The following is a 14,961-nucleotide window of genomic DNA, read 5'->3' on the forward strand; positions in this document are numbered from 1 at the left end:
CTGGGGGTGCAGCTGTGCTGCTGATGCAGTGCCCCCTGTAGTTTAGAGCAGGAATTTGTAATTTGTCCAGGATGCCAGTGCCAACTCGTCTAATCACGAATGACACCGTGGAATCTATAACGTTGATAGATGGGCTCACGACTAGAAATTGATGACAGAGTGACTTATTAACAATTAGAATAACACCACGACATTGCCCTTGTATCATGTGTGTTGGACAGGTGGGGTTGCTGGACACAGCCTCAGTGGTGTCCATCTGGTTACTTGTTGGCATTCCGCATGCAAGTCGAGTCCTCACAAGGTGCTGGAGATGACACCAGTGCAAACACCATTGACTTCAGATGCACAGACGGATCTATGCTAATGGGACAGGGCTCAAACTTTGGTACATATGGGTCTTGGAGTAATGATTGTGGAGGAAAGGCGATCTGTGGTATGCGCACAAAAATAGAAGAATGGACCTCTGCTGGAGATGACACAGCACTTAATGATGTCCAGTTTTACTGCTGTGATGAATGATGGTGTGAAGAAGTAATAAAGTGAGCTGGAAATAATATTTTCATGCTCTCAGTCCTGATGTAAAGACAAATGGATAAAATAGTGTGTCCTACATTGCTTTGAAGAGGCCATCTATTTATGACATCAATATGGTGGAATTTTTACCCCATAAACAACGCTCCAACACTCCTGCATACATAATAAATAGATGCCCCTTACCACATTTCATGACATCATACCTGTGAAAATCTCTCCATAATCTTTGAGAATAATATTGACTTTGGTTCTGGGCCTGACGACCAATTACAATGATCAACTAGAATGGCATTCGTAGAATGCCATTCGTCTTGCCCTGTGTGCTCATTCTGAACAAAAATACCATCGTTCACTGAACACGCTACTATTATGGCCCACTCCTATGATCGCCAACTACCTGTATCATCCATGCACCCTATTGTAGAACATGCATTGTCATTATCCATAGATTTACTCATGAATTATTATTCGGATATTTAACAACCAGTTCTGTACATATTGAGGCTAAATTGCGTCAATGAACGTGAATATGAAAAAAAAAAATTCAAAGTATATTCCCCATTACGAGTCAATCATATGTGTGAAGTTTCATATTGATCTGTTAAGGGGTTCTGGAGAAGATTTTTTTTTAACATTTTTATTTTCAATCCAATATGGCCACCAGACCATGTGACCGATGATATCATAAATTTAACTTTTCACTCACATGGGGTCATAGATCAGATATGTGAAGTTTCAGATTTTTTTTTTTGTATAAGGATTTTGTGTCAACCAATTAGGTGTGTGTGTGTGTGTGTGTGTGTGTGTGTGTGTGTGTGTGTGTGTGTGTGTGTGTGTGTGTGTGTGTGTGTGTGTGTGTGTGTGTGTGTGTGTGTGTGTGTGTGTCTCATGCCCTCCTACCTCCTGCAGTGAATAGCAACGTTTTGTGAGGTGTCACTCTCCCCACCTCCCCCTCCTCCCTCCCCCCTCCCCCTCCACACTTCTCACTCTCCCCCCTCCCCACTTCTCACTCTCCCTCCCCTTACTAGCTTCCTCTTCTTCATCCTCTCTGCCACCCCTCCCCCTGTCACCCTCCTTCTTTCTCCCCCCCTCCCCTTTATTGTCCACATTAGTGAAGTGATGGGTTGTATTTGCTCGTCGATACCATAAGAGAGCTCTTTGTCTGTGTGTGTCTGTGTGTCGCCATTTTTCTCAGAGGCGTCTGAACGGATCTTTGTCAAACTTTCAGAGGTTCATAAGTGAGTGTTGAGGAAAAGAAGTTGGATATTTTTGGATTTTTTTTTTTAATTGCCCAAAACTTCTTTAGCCTTTGTAGTTATGTAAAAGGTAATCTTCTATATATTAATACTGAAGGACCAATTTTGTGCTCCTCCTAGCGGTCGCGTCACGTTTTTCTCGGTACTGTGACCTGGACTGAAAGAAACTTCGTACCTGTAAGAGTGCATCGCACATAGTGGCAATTGTCAACTTTCAAATCTGAAGCAGAATAAACACTTTTCGTTAAGAGGGGGGGCGAGGAGTGAAGAGGCGGGGGCGGGGGATGAAGAGAAGGGGGCAGGGAGTGAAGATGCAGGAGGCAAGGTAAGCAAATTTTTGGGCGGGGGTAAGCAAATTGAAAGCGGGAGACGGGGGGGGGAATGGGGCGGGGATGAGTGGGCGGGGCTGGGGTGAATTAGGCGGGGTTGAGTGTGAGGGGGTGGACAGGGGGTGGGGGCCTGGGGGCAAGTGGGGCGTGGAATCAAGAGACAGGGTGCGGGGAGTGAAGGGGCGGGGCCGGGGTAATTCAATTTTTGGGCGGGGGTAAGCAAATTGAAGGCAGGGGGTGGGAGGCGGTGGGGAATGGGGCAGGGGCGGGGGATGAGTAGGCGGGGGCAAGCACACCCTGTCCAGTCCATGTCCCTCGAGTGTGGGTGAGCTGATGAGGGTGGTTAAATGAACGGAATCCGTCTGTGACGGGGTTTCGGCTAGTATTAAATGTTTCCTGACTCCATTCCTTAGTGGGTGGAGGGAAGTGTTTCGGCCACCACAATATATTTTTTTTCAGAAGAAAAAATTTGATTTCTTCAAAATTCCAACAGGATGAGAACAACACCGAGCAACATGAGATACCCCTCCGAGTACACTAAAGTGAGATGTTTGGCTGTCTGTCTGTCTGTCTGTCTGTGTTGTCATTTTTCTCATAGATAGCCAAAAGGATCTTCGTCAAACTTTCAGAGGTTCATCAGTGTGTGCTGGGGAGTGTTTTAGGCCCCCCCAAAAAAAAAGTTTGAAAAAAAAAAACCGTTGGAATTTTTGGAGGATTTATTTTTAAAAACAAATCGCTCCATAGTGCCTCAACCTTTAAAGCTATATGAAAGGTAATGTTAAATGATCCCGACCCCATTCCTTAGTTGGTGTCGGGAAGTGTTTTAGGTTTCTCCCAAAAATTGAAAAAAATTCAAAATTTGACATCTTCAAAATGCCAACAGGATTAGAATAGCAACGGGCAACGCTGGGTACCCCCATTCTAGTGTTTTACACGTGCATAAAAACACACACACTGGTGATGTCTCTGCCGCCCCACATTTCTCATCCCCAATCCTGCATCTCCACAGACCCTCCCCGAGTGAATTTAAGTTGATAAACTGCTGGATTTAAAATATGTGCTATAGATGTTGTGCAAGTTTGATGGGTCGAATGGCCTCCTTCTACGTAGTGTATCCTTGTGTAATCTTATCCATCCCTTGTGTATCCTTGTGTAAACCACTTCTGGAAAGCAGTTCTACAAATTGGAGCAAAGAGCAACAACAGAGTGGAAGTGTGCAATAAAACCTTAAAATGTTGGAGTTTAAACAGGAGGGGGTCACTGGAAGAATCCATACATCTTGGAGGATCAGAGGGCTGAGAGAGAGCAGAGGGAACTAAACCTGAGGAGAGGAGTTAAAAAATAGAGGCCATTGACATGTGACGGATGGGACCACAACAGGCCTTGGGCTTCAGATGCCATGGATAATGTCGACAGTTATATGTTGCACCACATCCAGGAGAGACGGATGTGATGTTGGAGCACCAGTCCCATTGCAGAGAGCAGTGTTCCACTGAGTTATGTACACAGGCCTTGTAGTTTGTAACTCTTGACTAGTTGTGATTTTGGAAGTGGAATGTCTTGTAACGACAGAGGTTGTTAGGTGTGTGGCTGGCTTTGGAGGGCAGCTTTACTGTGTTATTGTTGGACCAGAAGTCATGTCCGATGGTGAGGCCGAGAAGTTAAAGAGACTTTGAACCTCTTCCATTATCTGCCTGCGGATCTAAACTCCCAAAGAGCCATGAACTCTTGAAAAGCTGACGACATGCTCTCAGAAAGATGGGAGGTGGAGGGAAGGGTTATGAACCCTTGTTCAAGGGTTGTTCAACAAAGTCACATTTTTTCAAGTATTCCATCTTTCGTGAGTCGTGGCAGTGTTGAGTAGTTGCCATCATGACTTCAAGGGCGGATAAGGCCAAGGGTTGCAAGGTCTCATTTCAGGCGAGCTTGCTCGCTATTGTCGTTCCATAAACTTCTGTATATGGTATCATAGACAAGATAATGGAAAAGAAAATCTGTAAGTGTGATCAAGGGAGTCATTTCATGCTTTAGTGACAGGAAAGGCTTTCTCTAAAAGGACTTTAATTGATAGTGCTTGATGCACGACCTTATGACTAATCAAGGCAATCATTAAAGAAGTCATCACCTATAACTGGCTCAATCTACTTAATCCATCGGTCAAGTTAGCTGAGCCAAGGCACCAAAGGCCACAATGGAGGTCGCCATGAAACGCGTGCTCCACGATGCAGCACCACATTTCACAACCGTCTCTACCCCCCCCAAAAAAAACTAAATGGCATATCAAACTCATAATAAAAGCAAACACCCAGCTTAATTATTAATCGAATTAATTAATCGACAAAACTTAATTATTGCTAATCTGTTAATTGAAAACAAAGAAGTTTTCAACCAGTCAACCTTTTGGACGGTGTATACATTTAATTAAAAAAAAAATGTAACGCCGGTTCCTCTCATTTGAATTGGGATAAAAATACGTTTGACAAATCGGCGACGTAAATGTTGTGGGAAATGCGGAAGGCAGTTTGATTTGAGAATGGGAATGAGAGTCAGAAAGTGGGAAGTGGGAAGAGGGCGGTTTAAAAAAAAAAAAAAAAAAAAAAAGTCACGTGATGCGGCATTGTGTAGCGGAGTCGTGCGGTGCTTCTTCTTGCGCTCTACGCTTGGGGTGAGTTCGCACGTCGTTGTGTACGCTTGGGTGTTATTCTCCTTTCACCATAAAGAGAGTAAGGAGGCCACACAACCCAAGATTAACGATATCGTCTCATTTTGCCGTTTTACTATCTCGACGTGTGTAGGCCCAGGCCCGTGGGAGATGCTCGTCCCGCCGCCTCTGGCCAAGAATCCATAGGTCTGTCGGTCCAAGGAAAGGGCCACGTTGAAATTTGGACGTTGAAGGCTTATACTGCGTTTGGTTTCTGTCCTCAAGAGGAATTAAAAGAAATATAACATTAACAACCGAGAGATCAGGAAAAGAAAAAAAAAATTCTGAGACGAGCACGTGACGTTACCAATGGCAATCTCATCGCCGGCGATGTACATACTTTAATATCGGTTTTTTAAAATATATTTTCTCTCTCTTTTACGATATGTGCTCTCAACTCGTCCTCGTCATCACTCAATCAGGCAAACTTCCTCTGACGTCTGAAATGAAGCATTTTGTTTCAAATGGTTTATAAGAGTTTTGATTGACTTATGGATTGAATGACTGGACGACTGACTGACTGACCGAAAGAATGAATGACTGATGTGACGAATGAATGACATACGAGTTCGGGTTACCATTGTTCGACTGTCTTGAAAAATATCGTTTTTGGCCCGATCCCTCAATGGTGAAGAATCGCTTTAATAATTAAATAATTATCGGATCCGGATCCCGATTCGGATCTTCACCAACATCGAATCGATTCGTCCTCGTCACACACCCAACGTGTCCACCAAGTTTCATCCGAATCTGGCAACAACTTTTTCAGATATCGTTTTAGGCCCGATATCTCTCAATGATTGAAGAATCACTTGATTCGAGTAGTCGGATCCGGATCCAGGTCTGGATCTTCACCAAAATCGAATCAGTTCGTCCTTTTCACACACCGAACTTGTCCAACAAATTTCATCTGAATCTATTTGCAACTTTTTGAGATATGCTGCACACAAACAAATAAAAATGGCCCATAGGGCCAGGACTTGACCAAATTAATCCAGTCAAAGATAGTCCCCTCCTACGTCCGTGTTTCAAATTTGAAAGGAATCCGTTAAGATTTGGCGGAGACGTGAATTTTTGAAAATCGGCCCATGCTAAAAGATACGGATTTTCGCGATTTTGAGGAATTTTTCCTGACCTTGACCTTTGACCTTGACATGCCAAAAGTTATAGGGTTCTATTCTGGTGGCCAATAAGTCCATTGGTGAAGTTTCATGACATTCCGACTCGAAATGCGACCTGTAGAGCGAGACGTACACACAAACAAACAAACAAACAAACGGAACAGACCAACATACTTGACAAAATTGAAGATTTCGTCAAGTACCAAGCAGTCATAGACTGGTACTTACGAAATCGTCAACTTGACCTCTGACCTTGTCTAATAAAAGCTGTCTCGACAGAAGGGAGCGACTCATACCAGAAGTTTCTACGATGATTTTGTACCAAACCATCAAAATTCGAATGTTTGACCTCACCTTGACCTTTGACCGATTTTGACCAAAATCTAATCAGCACTAGCCATCACCCTCCTGAATCACGTGGTGTAATTTGACATTGGTAGCTTCTTCCGTTCTCGAGTTATCATGCCTACAAACAAAGGCACACACACACACACACACACACACACACACACACACACACACACACACACACACACACACACACACACACACACACACACACACACACACACACACACACACACACACACGACGGAAGTCATCAACATTTCGTAAGTAACAAACAGACAGAGGTGAAAACATAACTTCCTTACACCTTAGGTGGTGGAGTTAGAGAGGTAGATATATATATATAATACTTCCCTCCACCAAGTTCAACAGTTTATGTTTTGTGTCTCACTGATAGGCCGGATCTGGATCTGGACCTGAACCAAAATCGAATCGGCTTGTTTTTGTCACCGAACCAACTCATCCTCCTACTTCTGTCATATCCCATCCACAACGTTTTGAAATATCGTTCGATATATCGTTTTTGGCCCTATCTCTTGATGATTATCTGCTTGTATGTATCCTGTGGCTGCTTCACTGCATCATTTTCTGGGGGCGTGGCTGTGCTGCTGATGCCATGCCCTTTTTTCCATAACCAGTAAGCTGGTACTCATTTTGCCCACCTTAGAAGGATGATGGGCTGAGTCAACCCATGTGGTGTTAGTTCAATGGTGAAAAACAGGGGCATGAACTCAAGACCCTCTGATCTTAAGTCAACCACCATAACCGTTAAGCAAACACCAGGCTTTCTCGATGGTTAAGAATCACTTAGGATTCTCGTATCTGGATCCGGAACTTTACCAAAGTTTAATCTATTCAGCCTTGTCACATATCCAACCTATCCACCAAATTTCGTCCGAATCTGTATGCAACTTTTTGAGATATCCTCTTCACAGACAGACAAACAGGGTTGAAAACATAGCTATCATCCAAACATCCTCTGTTTTCAATACGAGTTTATGAACAAAAATTACGTTATGATGACACCAAAATGTAAACACTCGTGAAAGAAAGGTTCCATCAGCTGTCGATTTGGATGTCAGGGGTGTTCCTATCCCTATCGCTGGCCCTCCAATCATCTGTGAACCACCTTCATTTATGGAAACAGGCTGTGACGAACAAGTTCAAAGGGAGTGATGCTTTTGGGATCTGTGGCGTCCATGCTGAACTTCTCAAGGCTGGTGGAAATGCTGTACTCATGTCATTGTATGTGGTTCTTTGCTCTGCCTGGAACACAGGCATCATCCCAACTGACTGGAAGAGGGGCCTTGCTGTCCCTCTCTGAAAACGGAAGGGTGATCGCCAGGACTGCAACAACTACCGAGGGGTGACTACTCTCATTGCTGGGCAAGGTCTTTGCTCGGATAATTCTTGATTACCATCTTCACCACCATCTGCTTGAGCATCAGCGTCCGGAGCAGACAGGCTTTCCACCAAAGAGGTCAATGAATAGCCGTATCCTTGCAATTTGGGGCCTCACCGAACACAGACGAGAGTTTCGGCAGGGGCTACTTGCAGCCTATGTTGATCTCTGTAAAGCGTTTGATTCAGTGAATCAGGATGCCCTCTGGAGGATTCTTGGTCTTCGTGGGGTGCCACCAAAACTGATCGATCTGATGTCTGAACTATACTCTGGAACTGAGAGTGTTGTGAGATGTGGTGGTTCCATCTCTGACTTATTTCCAGTTGTTAATGGAGTTCATCGGGGGTGTGTACTGACCCCACACTTTTCAGCACTTGCATGCACTGTGTTCTGGGGAGGATGTCGGAGAGATATAGCTGCGGTGCATCGTTTGGGAATGTCAAGATCTCTGACCTTGATTTCGCAGATGATGCAGTCATCTTTGTGGAGACTCTGGAGATCCTTTTGGGGGACCTCGAGGTGCTTAAGGGGGAGTCTGAGCTGCTGGGATTATGGTTTTCCTGGGTCAAAACTAAGATCCAGAATTTTAATGATATCTTGAATGCTGCTATCTTGTCTGTACCTGTTTGTGGTGAGGATGTTGAGGTCACGGAGAGATTCACTTACGTTGGCAGTGATATTCATGTCTCTGCTCGCTGTGAGCCAGAGGTCAACAGACGTCTTGGTCGGGCCTGGGGAGTCATGGATTCACTGGATCATGGGGTGTGGCGCTGTGTCGGTACCTGTGCGGGAGGACGAAAGTCTGAGTCTTCAGGTCCTTGGTGCTTCCAGTCTTGCTTTCTGGATGTGAGACTTGGACTCTGACCAGGGATCTGATACGAAGACCTAATTCCTTTGGTACCATGTCTCTTTGGAGAATCCTTGGTTATCACTTGTCGGATTTTGTGTCCAACAAGCGGTTGCCGAGACTCGAATGAGATTTGTTACCTGCATAGTCTGTGAGCATCAGCTGTGGCTGTATGGACATGTGGCTTGTTTTCCTGATGCTGATCCTGCTCACCATATTTTCTCAGCGAGGGAGCCTCATGAGCGGAGGAGGCAAATGGGTCGACTACTTGCCTCGTGGTCGCAGCAGATTGATCGGCATCTTAAGGAGATGGGGATAGGCCAGGCATCTGCCTGGGGGATGGCCAGGTGAGGCCCCTGGAGTACTGGCAGAAAGTGGACGCAGCGACGCGCTGCTCCGGCATGCTCCCATACCTGACTTTACCTGAGATAAATGATCAGAAGACGGACTCGTACTGAGGTAAAAGTGACTCGTCCAGGTGCATGTGACCTCTGAGGACCAGAGCAATCCAATTCTAAACATTTGAAACAATTTTTGGGGAGCATCACTTACAACTTGTTATTTGAAGGTGGCAATCATTGTTTTGATAAATTTTGTTTTGCTTGTGGATGCCCCTACTGTTGTCATACTAGCATCTGACTGGGTACCTCCAAACACCCAAGCTGCAGAAATTTGAAGCCTTACGGAGTGTGGGAAAATCACAGGCATGATTGGTGAAGTGGCCTACAACCTTGTGCAACCTCCTTGCATGTCCTCCTATTGTTGGTATCAAATATACAGATGGATTTAAAATAAATCAAAATAATGAAAACGAAAACGGCATTCAGTGGAGCACATACCTCCACCATGCTGAACAGTTTACCTTGTTTTTTATCCCATTGATCGACCGGATCTGAATCCGGATCTTAACCAATATCGAACCGGCTTGTTCTCGTCAACAAACCAACGCATCCACCTTGTTTTGTCATCACTCGTCCTCAACTCTTTGTTTTTTATTTTTTTGTGCTGTATATCGTGCTTGACCCCATCTCCAATTGTGAAGAACCATTTTAAAAAGTCTTGTGTCAGAATCCAGATTCAGATCTTCACCAAAATGGAAACAATTGGTTGTCACACACCCAACCTTTCTTCCAAGTTTTTTTTTTTCCAAAAGCGTTGATAAATTTTTGAAATATCGTGTTATTGCTGTACTGCATATCATTTTTGGACCTAACTCTCAGTGATGAAGAATCGCTTAAAGATTAAAAAAAAAATTCCAGTATCTGGATTCAGATCCTCACAAAATCTCATCGATTCGTCTTTGTCACACACCTAACCCACCAAATTTTGTCCGAATCCATCCATAACCTTCTGAAGACTTCCTGCTCACAGACAGACGAGTGAAACCATAACATCCGTCCACCGAAGATGATGGAGGTAATTCTAAGGGTATTGAATGCTAATCCTCGTTGTTTGAATGATGATAAAGTCACTGCATTTACAACTGTGTTGGTATGACTTCTACGACCCCAATTCTTCCCACCTAATGTCTCCAATTATTCCCATGTCTGCTGAGGTGGATGTTTTGCCCAAGTCTTTGATGTAACGGCTAGCCAGGCCTGACATTTGGATGAAGGTGACAGGCATTCTTATTTTGTTCAGGGTGCTGGAGGTAACTCACCTACTCTTCATGAAAGCCACCATAGGATCTTTAACATCGACCAACTACTGCTGGCAGATGGGACACCCGGCTTAACGTCCATCTGGGGGGCGGTGCACCGTGTGATTGAATGCCTGGCCTGTGATGTACTATTCTGACAGTTCTTATAGTAAGGGCGGAAGTCGAACCCAGACAGGCCGAAGATAAGTCTCTACCTCTGCACCAGCCTGTTGGACACCACACGAGTGACCATACACTGCAGGGCATCAAATGTAGACGTATACGAGTGTGAAGTTGTCAAAGTAGATTTTTGTGTGCCTTTTGGAATGCAGACAGACTTACTTATGAAAAGGAAGTTGTGGTGAAGAAACTGAGCTTTAAATGCATGGGGATATTCACCAAAGAGCATGTTTTTATCATGAAGAATTATATGGAGGTTGAAATAACAATGGGGTGGAAAAGAAGGGTCTCATTGAGATGGATGCGATTGGGGGGGGGGGGAGAATAAAGCAGAGCAAATGGTAATTGGGAAGAATGATTGAAAATCTAATGAGATTGTGGGGTTGGGGGAGGCGGGGGGGCGTGTGGTGTGGATGGCTTGAAATGAAGAAAGAGTTTCGTGGCATAAAGAAAGTTTAGCTCATTGAAGACTATAGAAAAAGGTAGAAAAAGAAATTGCAAGAGAAAGTTGTGGTTGAGGGCAAGGGCTGGGGCAAAGGGGAGGGGTTTTGCAAAAAATAAAAGTAAAGGGGTTGAGTTTGGAAATTGGGTTCGGGGTTGGAGAAAGAATTAGCAAATGAGAAATGGGGGTAGATGTCAAGTTTAAAAGGAAAGGTTGAGGGGGGTGTGATGAATAGATAATGAATGAGAATAGTAGTTGAGTTGCATTAAGCGATTGAAGAACTTTGATAATGAAAAATGAGGGATAAAGTCGAAGAGAGTAAGGGGGTGGAATGTTGAGTGGATTTGGAGAGGGTGTAACCTGGGAGGTGGATGAAAAACACGATGACAATAACAAGGAGATTGTAAAGTGGAGGAGGGGCATTGAAGGACAAATTGAGGCCTTTTCATGGTGTCGTTGAGGGGTACAGAATTCTTGGACAAGTGTAAAGTGTATTCCTGTTTCATGCGAAGAAGTTCGTCAGTGTAGGGCAGGTCAAAGTGGTGAAGGTATGGTTGGGTGAAGGGGTGGTGGGTTCGGAGGGAGGTTGGTGAGGAATCCGGTGGAGTTGGGTGAAGGGGACTGTTGTGGGAGGGAGGGGTGTTTGAAGCAGGCTGGTGGGGAAGGCGGCAGATTGCTTGAAGGTGGCAGTGGGATAGGGCTAAGGTTGGGTGAAGGGGGTTGTTATCGTAGGAGAGAGAGAGAGTTAGAGTTAGAGTTAGAGTTAGGGAGGGGGTTGGGTGTATGGAATGGTGGGGGAGGGAGGGAGGTTGTGTGAAGGGGAGGATAGGGGGGATTTCCCTCAGCCTGTGCTGTCTGTGTGGGTGACGAAGCAGCTCTTTGGCATGCTGTGCGGTGTGCGGTGATCCACTCGTTATGCTGCGGTCGACGCCATTCATACGGCAGAATGTACGTCTGTGTTGGCAGGAAGTCCACGGAATGTGTCGCTTATCCGTTGTAGCATGGTCTAGATTTTGTTTGGAGAGACAGAGACAGAGACAGAGACGGAGACGCATGGGGGTGGGTGGTGAAAGTCGAAAGCCCTATCACTCTCGTTTCTCCCTTCATCAGTTTTGTACTCACAAATATACATAAGATGTTTACATGTGTACATACTACTACTACTACTACTACTACTACTACTACTACTACTACTACTACTACTACTACTACCTCTGCTTCTACTACCTCTGCTTCTTCATCTGCTTCTTCTTCTTCCTCTTCTTCCTTCTCGGCTTCTTCTTCCTCTTCTAACTCTTCTTCCTCTTCTTCTACCTCTGCTTCTTCTTCCTCTTCTTCTACCTCTGCTTCTTCTTCCTCTTCTTCTACCTCTGCTTCTTCTTCCTCTTCTTCTACCTCTGCTTCTTCTTCCTCTTCTTCTACCTCTGCTTCTTCTTCCTCTTCTTCTACCTCTGCTTCTTCTTCCTCTTCTTCTACCTCTGCTTCTTCTTCCTCTTCTTCTACCTCTGCTTCTTCTTCCTCTTCTTCTACCTCTGCTTCTTCTTCCTCTTCTTCTACCTCTGCTTCTTCTTCCTCTTCTTCTACCTCTGCTTCTTCTTCCTCTTCTTCTACCTCTGCTTCTTCTTCCTCTTCTTTTACCTCTTCTACTTCTTCCTCTTCTTTCTCTTCTACCTCTTATTTCTCTTCTTCTTTACATACCTCTTGTGTTGCTGTTTTCTCACACATTTTAATTGGCACTTTCTTCCAATCGAGGCGAAAAATTATGGCGCCGTTTCTCACTAATTTTAGTGGTCTTTATGTTTGAATAATTAATTGGCCCTGCCCCACTACCACCATCAGCACTACTACCACTTTTGGCCTTGATGCCAGATATTATAATGCACAAATATTTGGGGTTTGGACTGTTTGCTTCATGGGTTTGTCTTTTGACTTTAAGCAAAAACTGCCATGCATAAATTACCATCACATTTGCATATTAATTGGCCTTTGTGTGTGGTGGTATTAACCGTGCGCAGGATAGTGGGCTGAGGGTCCATTGTGGTCTGGTTGCAGTCAACCAGCGACGAGGGTTCGGTTCCTCGATGTGCCGTGAATTGAAAGTTTGTGCAGTTGCTACTCCCATGTTAAGTAAAATGTGTGCGAGTCCTGTTTTTACAGCAAGGTATTTTGTAGTCAGCCGTGCTTATAGTCTCCTGTATCATGAACTCTTGCACCTCTTTATTTATTTTACTTGGGCCAATGCATATCTGATGGCTTGTACTTGCAATAGACAGAGGTGTGTGGTGTGGTGTGGTGTGGTGTGTCGGCGAAGAATGTTGTACGGATTTAATGTCCGTGGGAATTCATTTTCACCTTTGTGTGGAATTACAAATCGGAATCTCAGAATGGACTGTTTCATACATGTGCTTTGTGTTAGCCAGTGGTATTTCTATTAGGTTGTGCTTTGTGATCCGATAATTCCGGGTTCGCGTTGTAATGCCATCAAGCTGTCTTCTGTTGCTTTTGACTGCTGAGTTACCATTTCCATGATGATGATTTTCTTCAAAATGTGTGAAGACCGCTGTTAATTTCAGCAAATCGATGAATTTACTCTTGCATCTACAGAGTGCCTGTACCGCTGAAGCAGTTTCTTGGCAAGGGTTATGTTGGATGGTTTCCCATTGCCTTTGCAGCAGTAGTTAGAGCAGGAATTTGTAATTTGTTCATGGCACTGGCGATGGCTCGCCGACTCTTCGCGAAGGATACCATGGAATTTTTAACGTCCACCGGTGCTGGAAGACAGTACGTCCAGTTTAATGTCGATCCGAGGCACGGCACACGCATCACTAATTCGCCCTGCCTGCGAAAAACCATGATGGCAGTTTATAGCTGGGCCGAGATTCAAACCCATTCTTTACAGCTCACAGGCGAGTGATTATACGCTAAGGATGGTGTGATAAAATTACTTGACATGACTAAACCAGCCTATTTGGTCAGTTGCAGGATGAAGGCTTCCCTCAAGATGGTCCATTTTGTTCCATAAAATTAATTGGTTTATTTTGTTTATGTTGCATTTGGACTATACCTCATCCTTCACAATGGTGATTGGCTGACATGATGGCCTAGAGGTTCGCCTCTAAGCTGTCTCACCTGGGTTTGAATCCCGACCCAGCGATAAACTGTTGTTTCACAGGCAGGGGGATTCATCAATGTATGTGCCGTCCTACGGATGGAAGTTAAACGGCTCTCCCATCTGCCATTATTTATTGGTGGCCGTCAAATAGTCCATGGTGTCCTTCGCGAAGAGTAGGCGAGCTATCGCTGGTACGATGGCCAAATTACATACTCCTGCCCGAAACATCGGAGGGCACTGCATCAGTGTCACAGTTGTACACTCAGTCAATGATGCTACCCCACAGCCTTGTGCTGCATGTGAACAAAGAAGAACAGTGGTGATTATTTGTACATTTTCTGCTAATTCTGTGCAATGTGCACATTTTTATGGAAAATGTTTGCAGGATGAAACGCACGTTGAAGACGTGGGGGGTTATCCCACATGCACTGTGTGATTGCAGTTTTGTAAGCGATTATGGCATTTGGGATGGCCGGTTTTCCCAAGTTTTAAATTTGATTTTCACCCAGACTACACGTCTCATTTTATTTTCCTTTTCATGCAAAGCTTCCTCTCTCTCTCTCCATAATTATTATTATTACTTTATCGTTGCTGAAGTTCATTGAAGTGCTTGCACAAATATTGCACGTTGGAGAATTGCATTGCGACACAATAGACGTGTCGGATATTGGATTTGAACCTTGGCCTTCCCAGTCTGCAGCAGATGCCGAGCCATTAGGCAATGCAGGCCACGAGCCTCGTGATGCTCCCATGCGTTACCTGTTACGGCAGCGTTGCGTCGTCGCGCTGTCCTCTGTTTTGCTGTAAGCTTGCAATCGGTTCTTTCTGTTGCAGTCATCAACATGTTGGAAAGAGGAGACTGTTTCCTGCTCGGATTTTCAATCTGAATGCCTTGAATACACGCTGCAAATGTCTGGTAAGTGGTTCACGCTCGGGGAAATCTGGTGCGGAAGTCGGGGCTTCGTTTGATGCATTTCCCTCCACTCGCATGGCTGAAGGCTCACAGTTGAGCTTCGGCCATTGATGATGAGTTGTCTGCGTAGAACACCA

At 44.7% G+C, this 14,961-nt stretch overlaps 2 protein-coding genes across 6 annotated transcripts in view; both read left to right on the forward strand.

The window, feature by feature from the left end:
* The window catches only part of LOC147012000 (transmembrane prolyl 4-hydroxylase-like), a 79,256-nt gene extending 78,700 nt beyond the window's left edge, over positions 1 to 556 (forward strand). For both annotated transcript variants that reach the window (XM_085858005.1, XM_085858004.1), the window contains one exon: positions 222 to 556. In XM_085858005.1, the coding sequence (XP_085714131.1) occupies positions 222 to 519 (298 nt within the window). In that variant the 3' untranslated portion in view covers positions 520 to 556. The remainder of the gene's footprint in view (positions 1 to 221) is intronic.
* Positions 557 to 4,675: 4,119 nt separating this feature from the next.
* Positions 4,676 to 14,961, forward strand: part of LOC147012002 (uncharacterized) — a 71,976-nt gene continuing 61,690 nt past the window's right edge. For 3 of the 4 annotated variants that reach the window (XM_085856527.1, XM_085856528.1, XM_085856524.1), the window contains exons 1-2: positions 4,676 to 4,784; positions 14,746 to 14,827. The gene's annotated coding sequence lies outside the window, so the exon portion shown is untranslated. Of the gene's footprint in view, positions 4,785 to 11,616; positions 11,748 to 14,745; positions 14,828 to 14,961 lie in introns of those variants that run through there. The other variant, XM_085856525.1, reaches the window with a different exon arrangement.

This window comes from Eptatretus burgeri, chromosome 15 (assembly GCF_056783735.1).
Source record: "Eptatretus burgeri isolate ZD-2024b chromosome 15, Ebu_testis_v1, whole genome shotgun sequence".
NCBI classification, from domain to species: Eukaryota; Metazoa; Chordata; class Myxini; order Myxiniformes; family Myxinidae; genus Eptatretus; species Eptatretus burgeri.